Raw genomic sequence first — 16,140 nt, 5'->3', positions numbered from 1 at the left:
ACATTAATGCCAGTAGGAGGCTGTGTGGGAGGTGAGAGGGTTTTTTTGTTGTTTTTTTTTCCGTTTGTTTTCGGGCTGTCAAGTGCAAAGGTGTTCAGTGAAGAGCTGGGTCTTTAGAGGAAAAACAAGTACAGAATAAACCCAGTTCCTACAACTTAATGTGGAAATATGTCAGTAAAACCAGTTTTTGTGAGTTAAAGCAGATGACGGATGAAATTAGTGCTGAGTTTCATGCCTGAGGAATAATTGCTGCAGCTTTCCCACAACCAGAATGTATTTTGGTAACTGATCCCTTGAGACAAGCCGCAACGAAAACCACTGTGTGAAAGTGATTTGTATACCCAGTTTCCTATTTTGCTTTTCTCAAGGCTCATTATTTAATCTCATATTTCTACATCAGCGTTGATGGTACAAAAGAATCGGGCAACAAAAAATAGAGGAACATAAGAATTTATTTGCAAACCCAAAGAAAATTGCCTCAAATATACAGAAAAAGAGAAACGTAGCAGATATAAAGGTGTAACCTTGTATATTTACAGAACCATCACAATGACTTAATTTATACAGCAGATTCAAACCGTAAGAAAAATGTGGTACCCGCACGTAATGCAATAAACTGTCATTAAATTAGAACTCACCAGGTCTCTCCCAATGTAAAACTTCATCATGACCCTGTATCTTTTCTGTGTTTTTTTATTCGAGTTGACTCTCTTGTCAAAGTATCACAGCCAGAAGGGAGAGGAACCAGGTTGTCGTCAGCCATTTTCTTTACAAAGCTCTGTGTGAATTTACGAACCACTGAGAGTTAACATGCAGTTCAGTGGGAGCTCAGATGAAACAGACATTTACTGCTCAACAAATCATCCTCGGCAACAAGTGCAAACTCAAGGGTGTCACCGAGATACTGGATTAAACTGGTTACACGTTGGTTGACATAAAGAATAATCAGTAAATAGATGCTGGCCACACATCAGATCCTCACACCAGGCACTTGTATAACCGCATCCAGTTTACTGCCCTCTGAACCAGCTTGTCACAAATAAATTAAACCGGTATGAAAACGACATATTAAAACACAAGACGGACAAATAATTGTGCAACAAATGTTTAAAAGAAAAATTAAAAGACTTCACATGATAAGACAGATTTGTTGAGATTGATTAGAAACAAACAGCAGTTCACTATAAAAGACACCAATGAGAAACTTTCAATAACCCTGTTATCTTTTAGAATTAGCTTCATCTCAAATTTAAACACCAAAAAAAAACAAAAACAAAAAAAACAAACAGTCTTGCGTGGTGCTAAAGCTGAGTCAATTGTGTCTGCTAAGTCTTCAAATAGGCTACAGTGGTAATTATGCTATACAACATTTACATAGCTGAATATTTTATCGCATTGCTCCTATTGTTTCGACACCAAATTCTACTGACGCATTTGGTTATCTGAGTGTCTCGTAAAAAAACGGCTGTAGATTTTTGCTATCAAACTAGAATTATTTCTGACATTTCTGGACATCGTTCAACCACAATTTGTCAGTTTTTACATGATTTTAAAAGCTGGTTAGTAAAAAACTGCTCAAATTATTACAAACACGACCTATATAGGACTACAGTGATTATTAGTCTTATCACAATCGGTCACGTTTAGGAAAACTGTTGAACTACAAACTCTTAGCATACAAAGGACCTTGTGCTTTAGGCAGTTAGTTACTGCAGACGAGGTTTTAAACAAATCCTGTCTTGAAACAGACACACTTTACCAGCCTGGACATTAACGCATACTGTGTTTTGCGCAATGACATTTCCATTCATCAAACTGAAGACGATAGGAGATATTGTGCCAATTGAATTGTTTAACGTGCATGGACAATATACTAAAACCAAACATGTTATTGCTATCAAACCGAATGGAAACTGCCATTTCCACTTCTGTTTTATTACTTCAACAATGGATCGCAATGCCACGGCGTACCAAAAGTCTGCACGCTTGTATTCCAAGCACAGATTACAACATAACTTTTCACAAATCAGTTAGGTTAAAAACCTTAAACTTATACTCTCTTGAACATCTGGGGCCAAAAATACTTGATTAAAAGTTGGGATTAAGACTCAATCGTTCTGGGGGAGGTATTAGCCAGCAACCACCTGCAACCTTTTTTAAAACCTACCAGACTGATATCACATCAAAAATGGCAAAGAAAAACAGATCTATGTACAAGTGCATGAGGAAAAGGACAAAAATCTTCAACAGAAATGAGGAGTAATTCCAGGAGCACTCCCAGGTGATGGGAGAAGCAGGACCCATAATGCAGTGGTGGTGGATTTATACAACTAGCTTTTCTTCAAACCCCATTATTCTGACTCTGTCAGCAGTTTCAATTACTGCCTCAGTTCTTCATTCCTTAAAATAAATAACCTTGAGATTCGAACTCACTCAACAGAATCGACAACTGAAGCACAACACTACAAGACCTCCTTCATAGTCTCCCTCGACTGAGGCGTCAGTCCCAGGAAGCCCCGCCTTACATTCATTATACTTCACTGATGATAGCAGAGTGACACAGACTCTTGGTCTGTAGCTGAGGCCAAAGTTTATACTAGAAGGTGAAAGGAAGAAGTAACTGGAGACAAAGAGTGACAGGAGCAGCGGCCGGCCACGGGGTGGACAGGAAACCAGTAGCTTGGTTGCATGACAGGTTGTGCCAGCTATTCAAGCAGATCCTGCACAAAGATAACAACGGAGCATACCAGTGAGGTTAAAACGAACACAGGTGAGCAAACAAGAAACCATGATGGTATGTTTACATACATACACCTAACTAGGTTAGTCCACTGACCTAGATTCTGTTCACAATAAGAAGGCTAAATTATTAAATGCCTTTTCCATGTGAACACGATTAAGACCTATGTTGGCTTTCCCAGGTCACTTTTGTAGGGTTGGTGTTAGATTACAATGCTAGAGGGATGCTGGGTGAAGTCTGCTTTGTGTTAACAAAAACAGACACTGTTTTCTTTACTTCAACCAGGGACTTGTACTCCAAAGTAAGTTCAAAATACCCAGGATATCTTATTGTCATCTGGCTTCACTAACAACCACAGTTTAAATCAATGTGTTGATGAGATGTGTTCTTATGACGTGTAAGACTATTTTAGCCTCGTTCTTTAAACTGCAACCATGGCAGTGTGGAACAGTTTTGGGAGCAAGTAGAAAAATATATATAACAACTTAATTGAAAATGGGAAGTAGGCTCACTGCAGGTCTTCTACGGTCAGCAAGGTCAAGGCTTTAATTAGTCTTTGTTTTAGGATTTTATGTAGGACTCCTATTGTTTAATATGGCCTTACACTAACTTTTATGTTCAGAAGCTGGAGCCAAACCACATTTTCCTCTTAATTCCAAACTTTTCATCTATTCTCAGATAAACGCTGTTGAATTAAGAGTAATGATGATTTTCTTTTGTGAAAGAATTCTAAGTTGTTTGGCTTTAGCTACGTGGGGTCAGTCTTTAAAGAAAACCTGATGCTCGTGTTTCTGCATGGGGGAACAAAACATATCCACTGTACCTCATCTGAGTCGTCATGAAACTCGATTTTGCCGTTGTGAGAGTGGTTGGTCTCCAGCGGCTCGTCCATCCCATCGGCTGCATTGTCCTCCACATGCTGCTGCAGCACAGAGTACCTGTGAACCAAGAACCTGCAGGACGCATTCAGAACAATGTCAGATCACTCAAAATCTTTTCAAAAGTGTCCAACACAAACACAACACCTTTAAGAGATGATGATTTAATCTTAGGCCACGTTTACACATAGCCGGGTATTTACAAAAACGGATCTACGTTTTCAAAAACAACATTGTTCACACCAGATTGTTTTCAAAAAAATCTTTGTTTACGCAAACCCGCATGAACGTGTCGTTAAGCGCTGCTATGAGCATGCCACACCTATAGGGGGCAGTGTAACGAGAAGCATAAAGCCATGCTAGCCAATCAAAATCCTGGAAAAAAAAAAAAAACTTCAACGACAATTGCACAGGGTTCGTTTGTTCGGACAGAGATGTGGAGCTACTCCTAAATGTGGTGTTAGAGTACAAATACTTGAAAATATTGACTTTCTATCACAGTAGCCAAACTGTTAACGTGGGTCGCACACATATGACGCTTTTGTCGCATACAGTGACGTCAAACTCCGTCTCATCCTGTCTACATGCAAACGTAAAGACGGAGTTCTTCCAAATCTCCACTGTGGCTGGAGTTTTCAGATACGATCGTTTCTGGTGACTTGTAGCTTCGTTTATGTGTAAACCAAAGGCCCAGACGCATTGAAATATCACAGTTTTTGCTACGTGTAAACGGGGCCTCACACATAATAAAGTGTGTTCTCTGGACAGTGTTTCCTGGATGAGGTTGTGAACTGATGAGTTATTATGTGTGCTCTGACCTGCCACCACAGACGTATTTCTTGACGAAGACGACTCCAGCTGCAATACTCAGCAGCATGACAATGATGACTGTGATCACGATGGGCACAGACTTGGAGGGGCGCTTGTCTATCTGTAAAAATAAGAGCAGACAAAAAAGTAAGCAAATGGCAGTATAAGAACAGGTATGCTTGCACGAATACATTTACATTTATAACATCGTCAGGGAGTGTTAAGAGATGCTCACCATTATTGGGCCCAACAGGTCGCTCACACACCTCTGACTGAGGTCAATCTCTTTACGCTCAGGCATCGTTCCTCCCTCACATTTGTCTCCAGGGATTTTCCTGTAGCTGTGGATCAAACGCACACACAGATGAGTTTAAGATCCTAGAAACAAGAGACTGTCAGCTGGAGGTTTGTGCATTGGCTTGACTGATATACAGATTCAGATCAAACAGGGAAATAATGGACTTTTTTGGGGGCCAAAATATCCTATATAAAATGTTTGCATTTTGGATTGCTTACTTTGGCTCTGATAAATGCTAAAATCACAGTAGGTATTTTATACTTATTGTAATGTTATAGTTGTTTTGAGTTACACATCGTCACAACAAACCTTCTTTCTTAATAATAGCTAAACTAGTGTAACAATTATTAGTTTTCTGTCCATTTAGTGCGTCTGCAGTAAGAGAAGAACAAAATTTTGGTTTTACTTTCAGCCAACATTCACTCTTACTCATCCACAACATGAGACTCACTCTCACGTCTTCTGCTTCCTCTAACTGCTCTCAGCGTGACAAAGACTTCCTCAGTCTCTCTGACAAACACTGAGGGCGAGCCTCTGTTAATCTCTCTACCATAAATCAAGCAGTGGTGACGGCCTTGTACAAAATGTGTCTCGTTCCTATTCCTATATTCAGTGATATCCGTTTAAATATTGCAAACAATTAATTGGACTACAGGAAAATGAAAATGACTCAGTCTTTGCATAAGAATTAACCTTAAACCGCTTAAGACACTACACAATAAAGATAATTATTAGACAGATACATAATTACAAACAGGTTAAGACAAGTTATGTGGCATGGGTGATCCAAGGAGAGGAGCAGCCCAGTAAATGTTACCTGAATAATTTACCAACTTTAATAACCAGCAGGAATCTCTTGGATTTAGAGGCTGAAGTTGGAGCCTTACCCACTGGTCTGCAGTTGCTCCTCTTTGCCGTGCAGACAGAACTCCAACACTGTGCCTTGCAGATCCGGCTGCTCCACACACACTGAGCTGTTCTCTTGACGATAGTATCCGAAGTCGCTGCAAAGAGTCAGACGGTGGTAAGTATGGTAAGAAAGTGCGGAAGAAATCATCTGCATTCCTTGTTGTACTTGTAAATGACAGGTTGTTTGGGTCAGTTTTTAGCACATTTGAGTTGAGTTTGAAGCCCCGATTTATTTTTACATAAAAGAAAAATCCACTCCAGGATTTTCTTACACTGCAGTTTGGCATGTTCAATCCTCAAATTTCCATATTTTCCTTTTTAGAGTGCATCCAATACATAGTTAATATTTTTGCATGAGCTGCTGTAACGGATTTTGATCAAAATGTAGTAATTTTGCTAATTGCAGTCAGAAACTTTGGTCTCCACCCACAACTGAAGCCTAAGGAGTTGTTCTTCGTCACCAAAAACAAGTTTAACATTATTTAACAACATGCAATTTAATGACACGGAGTCATTAGATTGTAAAAGTCTTACCACAGGAAGTCATCCAGGGTGCACGGACATGGGGTTGGCACGGTGTCGACTTCGTAATCGCGTCCATTCCAGCAGACAGAATCCTTTTTGAGGCGCAAGAACTTCTCTTTGTAGCCCAGCATGCAACCATCCTGTGGGTCACTGATGTCATCAGAGTGGGCCAGCCACGGCACATAGTCTTCGTCTTGACCTGAAAGTGATGGAAGTTTGCATATAGTGTCAAACAAAGTGCAAGCTATAAACAAAACATCTGGAAATTCACTCTGAAGTTGGGTTTTTATCGTATTTACTCACAATCTCTGGTAAGAAGATCCCTGAAGTCGATGGTGACGGAGATCCAGTACTGGCTGAGGAGGGACTCTCTGTAGCCCCAGATACTGACATTCATGGAGCGAGCTCCCGGCTCTGATGCCAGCCCGGTGAAGTAGATGGGTTCTTGGGAGAAGTTGTACACACGCCAGCACTGTCCTTCATCAGTAGAAAATCTGTCAGGACACAAAGACAAACAGGGGAGCCACGCTGTTATTAAAAAAAGGAACGGAAAGGTTTTCATGGAGTGTATAATTCTTTAAAAAAGTGCTTAAGAAAAATCCAGCAGACTTAACTGTCGTCTCCTGAAGTGACAACTTGCTCTTTTTTTTTTTTTCAGTGCGATAAAGTGACAAAGGACAAGTTTCATTTAGCTTCTTTGGCTTAAGGCTCTGGTATTGTTCAGGCTGACTCACTGCTACATTATCATGATTTACTGGGACAGAACTGAACTATCATTCATGTTATTAGTACCACCTGTGTTTTTGCTACTATGATAACTCAAAACATCTAGCTGAACAAAGTGGACTTTCATTTAAAGAGCCCATTTTTGGGTTGTTTTCTTTCCTGTTGTTTAGCGGTTTTGTGCATGTGAAAAAGTGTGCAAAGTGACAAAGTCCACAGAAATCCCTGCTCCTTACCTTACTGAAAAGCCTCGTTTTAAGCCCAGGATTTTCTTATGTTAATTATTTACATCACCACGACAAACATTTGCGTAACACTTGCACGGCAGCTAGTTTGACACACCCTAAAACAAAGAAGGAGCAGCTTCCTTGCAGCTGCTACTTCTGTTAGTCTCTGTGCTTATACTTGAAGATCTGAGGTTAAGATGGGTAGCATCAGAGCAGAGCTTTGCAAGATAGGGGCCTTATAAAGGCTGCGAAAACTGAGTGTTTCAGCCTGAAAGTGAAAAAAACGTGCTGCAGGGTTGTCCGGTATGAAACTAGAATATGCGTGTGCATTTCCACCAGGGAATGCACACGCATATTCGAGTAGACAAAATGATAAACCTGAGCTCTCTGCCGCAGAAGAAGTAAATACTCATCAAACCCAACTCCTTGGTACCTCTAACTGCAACTCACTTGAGCTGGTTGATAGGTTGGGTTGGGCTATGCTCTACAGCCACCAGCAGCCCCCCAGAGTCCAGAATAGCATAGTGGTGGGGTCCATCAAGGGCCTTTATCCAGGTATAGCCCCCATCATCAGACACATACACATCAGGCTTCATCACTGAGATGGCATCGCCGACACTTCCTGATGAAAGAAACGTTCAGAGAGCACAAAACAACCTGTTGTTTATCCAGAATGAGCAACTTCTCGTTTACCCCCAAAAAAACATTGTTAGAAAATATTATTGGTATGTAAGCTCTAATTTAGGAATTACCGTGAGCTAAGATGAGACCGACAGCGTTTGGCTCACTCAGAGGAAGCATGGGGACGTTGAGCCTCATAGCGGTGCTGTAGGCGGCGTGGATGTGGAGACTGCACTGTAGGCGCAGACACAAGCAGGATTTAGCATCTGGTTGTCACTGACTGCAGATCAAACTCAACATGACAGTGACTTGCAGATGCGCACAGTTTTCATTAAGACAGATTACCTTCGTTTTCTCTCCAGACACACCAGTTCCTCTGTTTTTTTGTTTTTTTTTTACCTTATCTGGGTCCCTGGATGTAGCATCGCACTTGCTGTTGTCGGGTTTACGCAAAGGAACCCATTCCCCTCCCTGATCAAAGGACACCACAGTCTGCACAGAGCTATCTGCAACAACAACAAGACAAGAACACGACATTTACAGGCAGCTGGAATTTAGTCTAAGCGTGTGTCTGGAAACCTTCGAAACCATCTATACTGTGTGCAAGGTTTAGCTAGTGATATGAGACATTTATGATTCAGTCAGTCCCTTCAGACAGACATCACATCTAACACTGAACAGCTAATTAAATATTTACCTAACACCCTCCCTCTGGTATGTAATGGAGAAGTAATATGTACGTGTGTGCGTTTCTGTGGGAATTTGAGTACAGTCATGTGTTGTTACTCTTTTGTCTGAGCGCAGACACATGAATAGAGCTACCTTCAGCCAGGACGCTGGTGATGAACACTCCTCGCAGGGATGTGACGTTGGTGAAGTCTGTGTCACCCCCCGTGGTGGTATAAAGGTGGCGCTCCAGTGACTTTGAGTACACGGTGCCTCGGTCATCTGATGCATAAATTGTACCAAATCCTGTATCTGTGGGGGCGGGGGGAGAATAGGATGAGACATATTGTAAATAAAATTCAGCGCTTGTGACTGATTTCACAATTTTGCCAAAAGTATGTGGACACACAAATATTTGAGACGAAACTCCCCCTCAGGCAAAAGAGCATTATTGAGGTCAGCCACAAATGTTTGGTAATCGTCCTCTAATTGCATATACAGTTGTGAGCTCCATAGTCCTTCCTTTCTACATCGATGGCAAGTACAGTTCCTCTTTTTGATGTGTAAAAAGTTGCAAAATGAACACATGAAAAGCTTGTGAATCTAATCTAATTTACACTGAACAGAAGTATAAATGCAGCACGCAAATGTTCTCCTTTTCGGACATAGAGAAAAAGTTATAAAGCTCACTTCTGTTGTTCTGGTTCGAGTTAAATAAGTGTTCGAAGGTGCTGCACAACTGGTGACAAATTCTCAACCACCGCTCAGGTTAATCCACACCTTAGTCAGGTGTGCCTTTAAAAGACTATGATCAGATGGTGTGATCAGCACACAGACGCGTCTTTGAGCAGTGGCTATAAAACGACACCTTAAAATGCAGCGTCGTTCAAACAACACAATGCCACAGATGACAAAAGAAAGAAGAGAACTGGCTGGATGCTGGCATGTTAGTTAGCGCCACAGTCAGGCACTTGAATGTCCACAACTCCACCATTTGTTGTCAAAGAAATTGTTTCAGACAGCTCTGAGTGGACGTGTCCTGTCCCCTAAAATTTCCACCAAGTTTGTCAAGCCAGCATTGACAACCTCATTAACTGTAAGTCGCAGATGTGTGACTCATTACTGACGTGTGATTTCTGGCCTATGACCCCACTCTCCATCTGCCCATTATTACTTCCAATACAGTACAAACGTGGCTGTTGCATGACATCCATTGTTTTGTAGAGTTGTGTGTTTGAACAACAAATACTTATTTTCTATTTTAAAAGAATTAAGTTTAACAAAATATCCCTGACTACGTTTACATCTTTGGCTCGGCATATGTTTGGTTCAGGTTTTTCAAGTTTTACATACGTACAGCCTGTACTGCAAGTCCCAAAGTTTCATTTACATAACCTGACAACACCAGTAATTAACCGCCTTTGTATTCAATAGTCCACGACAGTGTCTGTCTGCACCTGTTAAATTTTATTTTATTTCTTTATACAATAACGGTAAATAAAGGGATGGAGTTGCTGCGTGGACTGACCTCCTGGTTCATCGACATGCATGAAGACCATTTCGTCATTCGCCGCAAGGATCGAGTAGAACTGCTCGTGACCGACGGGAGGCAGCTGGGCCATGTTCCAACTCTCTCCCTGATCCACTGACACATGGATCATCCTCAGGGTGCCCTGCAGAGAGAAGGGCAGGGAGGGAAGAAAAAGACAGAAAAACAGAAATGAGAACAGGTTGGCCCAGTTTGGAGTCGTATCACCTTGTGCAAATTACCTTGATTGTACATATATATATATATATATATAACTCAGTTTCATCTCAGACAAATCTGACATTAGAACGCCCTAGTTTATTATTTTTAAAGTCATTTTTGGTCGCACATCTGTCTGAGCACACCACAGCAGCATCTACAGCCTGCTATGTGGGACGTTCAGGGAGCATCAGTAAATTGTAGCATCTAAGAAAATGTTCAGCCAATCATATGTTTTGCCTTTGACAAGGTGGGAGGTCCGACACAAAGAGAAAGTGGGTCATACCGGTGCTACCAGTGAAAAAGTTCGTCTGGAGCCCTGAATAATGTTATTTTCATTAAATATGTTGTGTGTTTTGAATTTGTACAGATCCTGTAAACATTGACGAAAGTTTGATGAATGGTTTTGAAATTTAGTTCTGGTAAGTCTTGATAAAGTTAAATTAGATTATGATTAGAACATCCTCCAAAGGTAAACCATTTGCATTCCTGTAAACAGTTGTGCCTATTGTTACTCATAGTCTAATTAAAAATAAAAGGTCATTTGCAGACTGCGCCCTCCCAGCAAACATTTTCACCAGCCACCACTGTTGTCAGTATAATCATGTCTACAGAAGCTAGCCAGGGGTTTACCATTTACCAAGCTATTCAAATATGAAGGCTGGCGAATTCAGTAAATAAGGCCCGTACAGAGGAGGAAAAAGGAACATGCTTTTCATGATGTGCCATTCTAATGTTCTCTTTCACACCGCTCACAGTGTTACACAGAATATCCATTGTAAATATACTAACACTACAAACTGACATTTCTTACAAACACGAAGGTCTAAACAATCAATAATTTGCCTATTCTTGTCTCTAGATCCGCTCGATTTGAATCTCCTACGTACTGACCTTGCCCGTCATTACAGAGGCAAAGAGGAAGCGTCCACCGAGGCCAAAGGAGTAGATCTTACTGGCGACAGTCTTGATAGTGTTACCATAGTCAGTCGTCCTCCTCAGTTCCAACATTCCCCGATCACCTGGAAGAAAATCCCAAATTGTGCATAACTAATAGTTGCATGAGTATTTAAGAGGCGCAAAGACTAAATCACAAAAATAAAGTACACAATATTAATACTTTGCTTCATCTGGTGAGGATTGTCTTTTATATTGAGGCCAATTTTCATTTTAATCTTTTTTTCTATGCGTTTAAATTGCAATCTTGTAAAATGCGCTAACAGAATTAAAATATATATTATGCTTCATATACTACTCCTCAAAGAGGTAAAAGTGCATCTGTGTTGATTTGGTGCGTGGCTTCATTTCAGTTTTGCACAGAAAAAGGATCACTTACTGCACGATCCGTTGATGCTGGCAGTAAAGAAGATGGTATTTTTCCTTCCCCTAGAAGCAGAGAGGACAGTATGGAGAAATTGCACAGAATCGAGCATATGTGAGGAAAACAGATGTAGACGGCTTTGTTGATAAGGATGTGATAGTGTGCTTATGTCTGAGCAAACAACAAAAGCAGGGTGGGGAAATGCTGAGGAGCATTCCTACATCAAGGAGGAAATCAGGTCTCATCCAGGAGTTTTTTATACATTTATAATCTATTCCTGTAATACTGTGGGCTTTGCTTCCCTGTGAAAGTCACATGACATGGCTTATCAAATACACCCAGCCCTTCCTAAATATGTACTTTCTTTTGAGTGTTGTGTTTTGTCTTCAGAAAACTCCTGCCCTAGTTTAATATGACCCATTTTCCTGCAGCCTGTTCGAATCAGCGTCTTTTGGGATGGTAATAAAAGGTAATGATTAAGGACTACTGTTTTTGTACATAGGTTTCTCTTAGACACTGTGACCTTGACAACATGGCCTTAAAACACAAAGTAAAAGCTATTTACAGGTGCAACGGTTGAAACGTGACACATACAAGGAAGTGCATGCAAAAAAAAAAAAAAAACAGGAGTGTCGAGAGGGCTTAGCCACAACACAGCGAGTTAAACAGTCATTGACTGCAATCCACATTTACTGCCTGTTTGGCAAAGGGGCAGCAACAACAAGTCTTGGAGAAAAACTTGAAACAATTTTGTCTTGTAAGCTAAAATCCTGCACCCTACTTTGCTCTTCTTTGCTGAACTTAAGTATCAACAGAGGAGAACAAGTTAGCCAAATTTTTATCAAGTCATACGTTTGAAAAAAGGACAGATCGTGTATCACCTCTCGACTATCATTTCTTTGCTACATGCCAGACCATTAGGGGAATGAGGTTATTCATAACTCCCTAATCTTGTTGAAGACGTGGGAATACTGAATAAGAGATATCTGAATGAATATCTTATGAATAAGAATATCTGAGCCTCTGAGTTTGTGTTGTCTCTTACCATTTCACCAGACACACCATGGTGTGGATCTTTTTCCAGTTGGTGCCAAAGTCCTCAGACAGCCACAGTTCATTCTGAGAGTGGGAAAAATATTAAATATTAACTCACAGTTCACCTGCAATGACCCCACTGTTTACATGGGTCACACTGGGTGTGACATACTAAACCTGCTCACAAACACTAAACACTACTCGGGTTGCTCGCCCACTTAAAGTAATTACCTGATATACTGATGTGATATGTGTATGCACAATTCAAAACATCTTTTCAACACAATCTTCAATCTTTAACATTCACTACTTACGCTGGCGCTGAGGACTACCAGCACATTGGAACTCTCAGGGTTGTACACCATCTGCATCAAGGGGACGAAAGGCAAGTCCCGGCTGGTGAAACTCTTTCCGAAGTCATCAGAGACAAATATCCGAGAATCGTGACCTCCGGACACTTCACCTGTCAGAATCACCTGCAAGCCAAAGTCCGCAAAGGTTCTTTACAACCAGCAAACATCATAGAAGTGCTGCAGAAATCTAGGTGACTGCTTGAAGTAAATGTGGCGAGAACTTGATCAGGAACATGTCTTACCCTCCCTGAGTTCTCGGGGCCGATTGCAATACCATACTCCGATCTGATGAAGGTGTTGTTGATGAGGTTGGTCACATCTTGAAATGACTTCCCGTAGTTCTCACTGGCAGGGAAGTAGTTTTAGTCAAATTAACAGGAAATCAAATTCCAACTATGAACTTTTTTCTAACAGGCGAGATCCTGAGGCTTACCTTCGGTACAGTTTGGACTGTCCGAGTCTTATCATGAAGAAGGGCACCTGAAAAGTCGTCAAAGCCAGGATGACCTGCAAAGAGTAAAGGTTCGGCTTGAGGATGTATCTCTTAATAATGTGAATGAGCGCCTGATACGAAGGATTTTGATATGTAATCTATGAAGACAGACTACGCTGTCATTTACAATCAGTTCACTGAATATTCCAGCCAAGTTTGTTCGAGAGAGGAGGAACAAGACCGCAAGTATAACACTCACCCCTGTGCCATCTCCAACCCAGGCCAGCGACACCGAGCCGCTCAGGTCATTGAATGTAAACTGAGGAATAAAAAAAAAATCCTGTTAATTTATGTAAAACATTCAATAAACACATTAAAACCTCTGAGAAGGAGTGTGTCTGCACAACTGTGTGAATGAGTTAAGCCTATCTGACAAAAAGGGACAAACTAATGACACAATTCTTAACTGTAATCAAATCCTATCTGTGAATTTTGCCTCCAGACGGCGTATTTTTTTGCTTTGGCTGGCAGCGTGTCGCCCTTTATCGTGTGCTCAAGCATAGCTAACAAAGTGTGCGAAGTGAGGCACTACTTATCACAACAGACAAGCAGTTCAGCAAACACCGGGCCTCAACCCAGGAGACATCTGAATGCAACTACTGAACATCCCAAGTTGACTAATTTGATTTTCAGAATGTAATTTTGTGCAGAACAAGTCAATTTAGCAGAGTGGCTTCAACAGAAACACTTTTACTTTCACTGTCAGAGACTCTGACTGCGTCACGTCAAGGAACATTCAGTGCCCCATGATTGTTCACACAAACTGTTGAAGGCAGATCACTTTTAGCAGCTCATCCTGTAAGCAGCTACAGCACCAGTGGGACCTGCACCAGTAACCTCAGAGGAACAAGCGGGCTGAGCCTCTAGGAATTTTGTCGACCTCAGATTACTGAGGCCAAGTATACAAAGACTGCAATGCAAAGTTGATCACATGGCAGCGAGGAGGTACGCAAATAAGCAGTGCAGGACTCTGTTGAAGTCAGTTTTCTGCTTGTTCTGTGGAGAGCATTATGCAGTTACGCAGACATTTTATGATCTGCGTTAATTCAGGTGCTTCCTTGAGTGAAACAACAAACTACTGTGGCGCTTGTTTCCTCTCTGACTTCCTGCTCGCTAACTTGGCTTCACTGCCACACAAACACAACTTTTAATTACAAAATAGCTACCACACAGCCAGTCACATGGATTCCCCTGGGCCAATTTTCCTATCAACATCCAGGCAGATCCACTCCGGGCGAGGCAGAGAGAAGTATGAGAGTTAAATGCAGAACACAGCTGCATGCTTGAGAGGAATGAAATATAGGTCATAGCCATTAGTGCAACCTATGGAGAAGTAAATGGCTGCATTGTACTTCACTGCACCAAAATGTACTTGCACCAAAAGAAATCATGGCAAAAAAAAATGTATTTCTGTGACAATGCATGAAGGTATTTTATGTGATATCCTCCATCTAGCAGCTAACCTGGACTTGAGGGCTTACAGGTGAATGGAATCAGCCCATCAGGAGGTTTCTGGTAACACTGAATAGCTCATCGGGCCTATTCGGTCACCTGGTTAGCACCTGCGCATCATCTTCTCCGGGTTCGTGTGATTGTCAGACGTGCTAAGTGTAACAGGAGCTCAGTCGGTAACTTACACCGTGGGTGTTGTCTGCTAACTTGGTGTTATATCCTTGCAGAACCTGGCACGAGTCGCCCTGCTCGGCGCTTCTCCGTTTTATCTTGTGGTTCGGTGATGGAGCCAGCCACGCAGGCAGGAGGGACCTCTTCGCGATTTTCGCCGCTCTCTCCTCACTGTTTGACTGCCTGACGAACACCGACTGTCCGGAGGGTTTGGATCCCAGCTGAAAATCCGAGCCGGCTGTGAAAGTGCAAGCCGATAACAGCAGGATACCGCGCAGCAAAAGTCCCATCCTCGCCGCTGGTGTCACTGACTGACAACACAAAAACAAAAGACACACACACACAAAAAGCGAGTCTTTGTTTATCCCGGTCTTGCCTACAAATTGAAGGTCGCTACCGCTCTGCCGCGGATGACATCAACAAAACACTAGTCCTCCTGACAGCGACTATTTCGGGCTTTAAAAACACGGAGCCTCCTCAAATCTCCGACTGTTTCACCGCGCAGCAGCGAAAATAAAAATCAAAAACAGGAGGGAGAAAAAAAATCGCAATTATACAATTTACCGGGTGTGTTTAGCAGCAATTATTCGCGGTGCAACTCCTTTAGCCAACATGATACAGTGTAATAAAATCGGCCACAGAAATTGTGTCTGCAGGTCGTAACGCTCCACTCAAAGAGGGGCGCTCTGATTGGCTGGTCCGCCTATCCTCTTTTATGATTGGTTCGATTATTTAGAGGCGGGGCCAACAGAAGAGCTGCATAATTAGCTGTCAAAGGCTGTCAAGGTAGGTTGTGCAATACTATCATGCAACTCCATCCAGACAGAAGTTAATCTAAAAAAGGAACATTTGCATTTTTATTCAGTGTTTAGTCACAATTAAACATAGCTTTAAACATATTAGGTTTTCTTTTTTTGCTTTATAATAAATTGGTTCTATCATTAAAAATGAATTGTGAGTTGACAAGAAAAGGAATCAGGCATTTTTGCTTTTTGTTGTTTGATGTGTGTGATTTGTAGGTTTTGTGAAATAATGAAATTTATTCCACTTATATTGAATTCTGCATATCCAAGCACACAATTCACCAGGTTGAATATGATTGGAAACAATATTTGCCTTCGCAAATAAAAAAAAAAAGTGGCAGATTTCCCTACAACAGCATGTATGCCCT

General features: G+C 41.5%; 1 protein-coding gene across 1 annotated transcript; it reads right to left on the bottom strand.

Moving 5' to 3' along the window:
• Positions 1 to 434: 434 nt before the first annotated feature.
• sort1b (sortilin 1b) lies at positions 435 to 15,877 on the bottom strand. Its single transcript, XM_008296111.1, has 20 exons — positions 14,984 to 15,877; positions 13,546 to 13,605; positions 13,287 to 13,360; positions 13,096 to 13,198; positions 12,815 to 12,976; positions 12,511 to 12,584; positions 11,481 to 11,530; positions 11,039 to 11,166; positions 9,926 to 10,070; positions 8,554 to 8,709; positions 8,131 to 8,237; positions 7,863 to 7,965; positions 7,561 to 7,732; positions 6,464 to 6,654; positions 6,170 to 6,359; positions 5,614 to 5,730; positions 4,664 to 4,769; positions 4,437 to 4,549; positions 3,564 to 3,693; positions 435 to 2,720 (listed from the first exon to the last, which is right to left on the bottom strand). Exons 1-20 carry the CDS (start codon positions 15,257 to 15,259, stop codon positions 2,706 to 2,708), a joined length of 2,472 nt encoding a protein of 823 aa, XP_008294333.1. The 5' UTR covers positions 15,260 to 15,877; the 3' UTR covers positions 435 to 2,705.
• Between the last annotated feature and the right edge of the window lie 263 nt (positions 15,878 to 16,140).

Source organism: Stegastes partitus, unplaced genomic scaffold (genome assembly GCF_000690725.1).
Source record: "Stegastes partitus isolate 25-593 unplaced genomic scaffold, Stegastes_partitus-1.0.2 Scaffold24, whole genome shotgun sequence".
Classification (NCBI taxonomy): domain Eukaryota; kingdom Metazoa; phylum Chordata; class Actinopteri; family Pomacentridae; genus Stegastes; species Stegastes partitus.
The sequence above is the reverse complement of the archived record's forward strand: the minus strand, read 5'-3'. Positions and strand labels throughout refer to the sequence as shown.

Excerpts from the sequence above, each read along its gene's own strand:
- sort1b (XM_008296111.1), bottom strand. The coding sequence starts at position 15,259 with ATGGGACTTTTGCTGCGCGGTATCCTGCTGTTATCGGCTTGCACTTTC. Across the intron at positions 12,585-12,814 it reads TGGTAGTCCTCAGCGCCAGC|AATGAACTGTGGCTGTCTGA; the intron begins GTAAGTAGTGAA and ends TCCCACTCTCAG. Across the intron at positions 3,694-4,436 it reads AAATACGTCTGTGGTGGCAG|GTTCTTGGTTCACAGGTACT; the intron begins GTCAGAGCACAC and ends TGCGTCCTGCAG.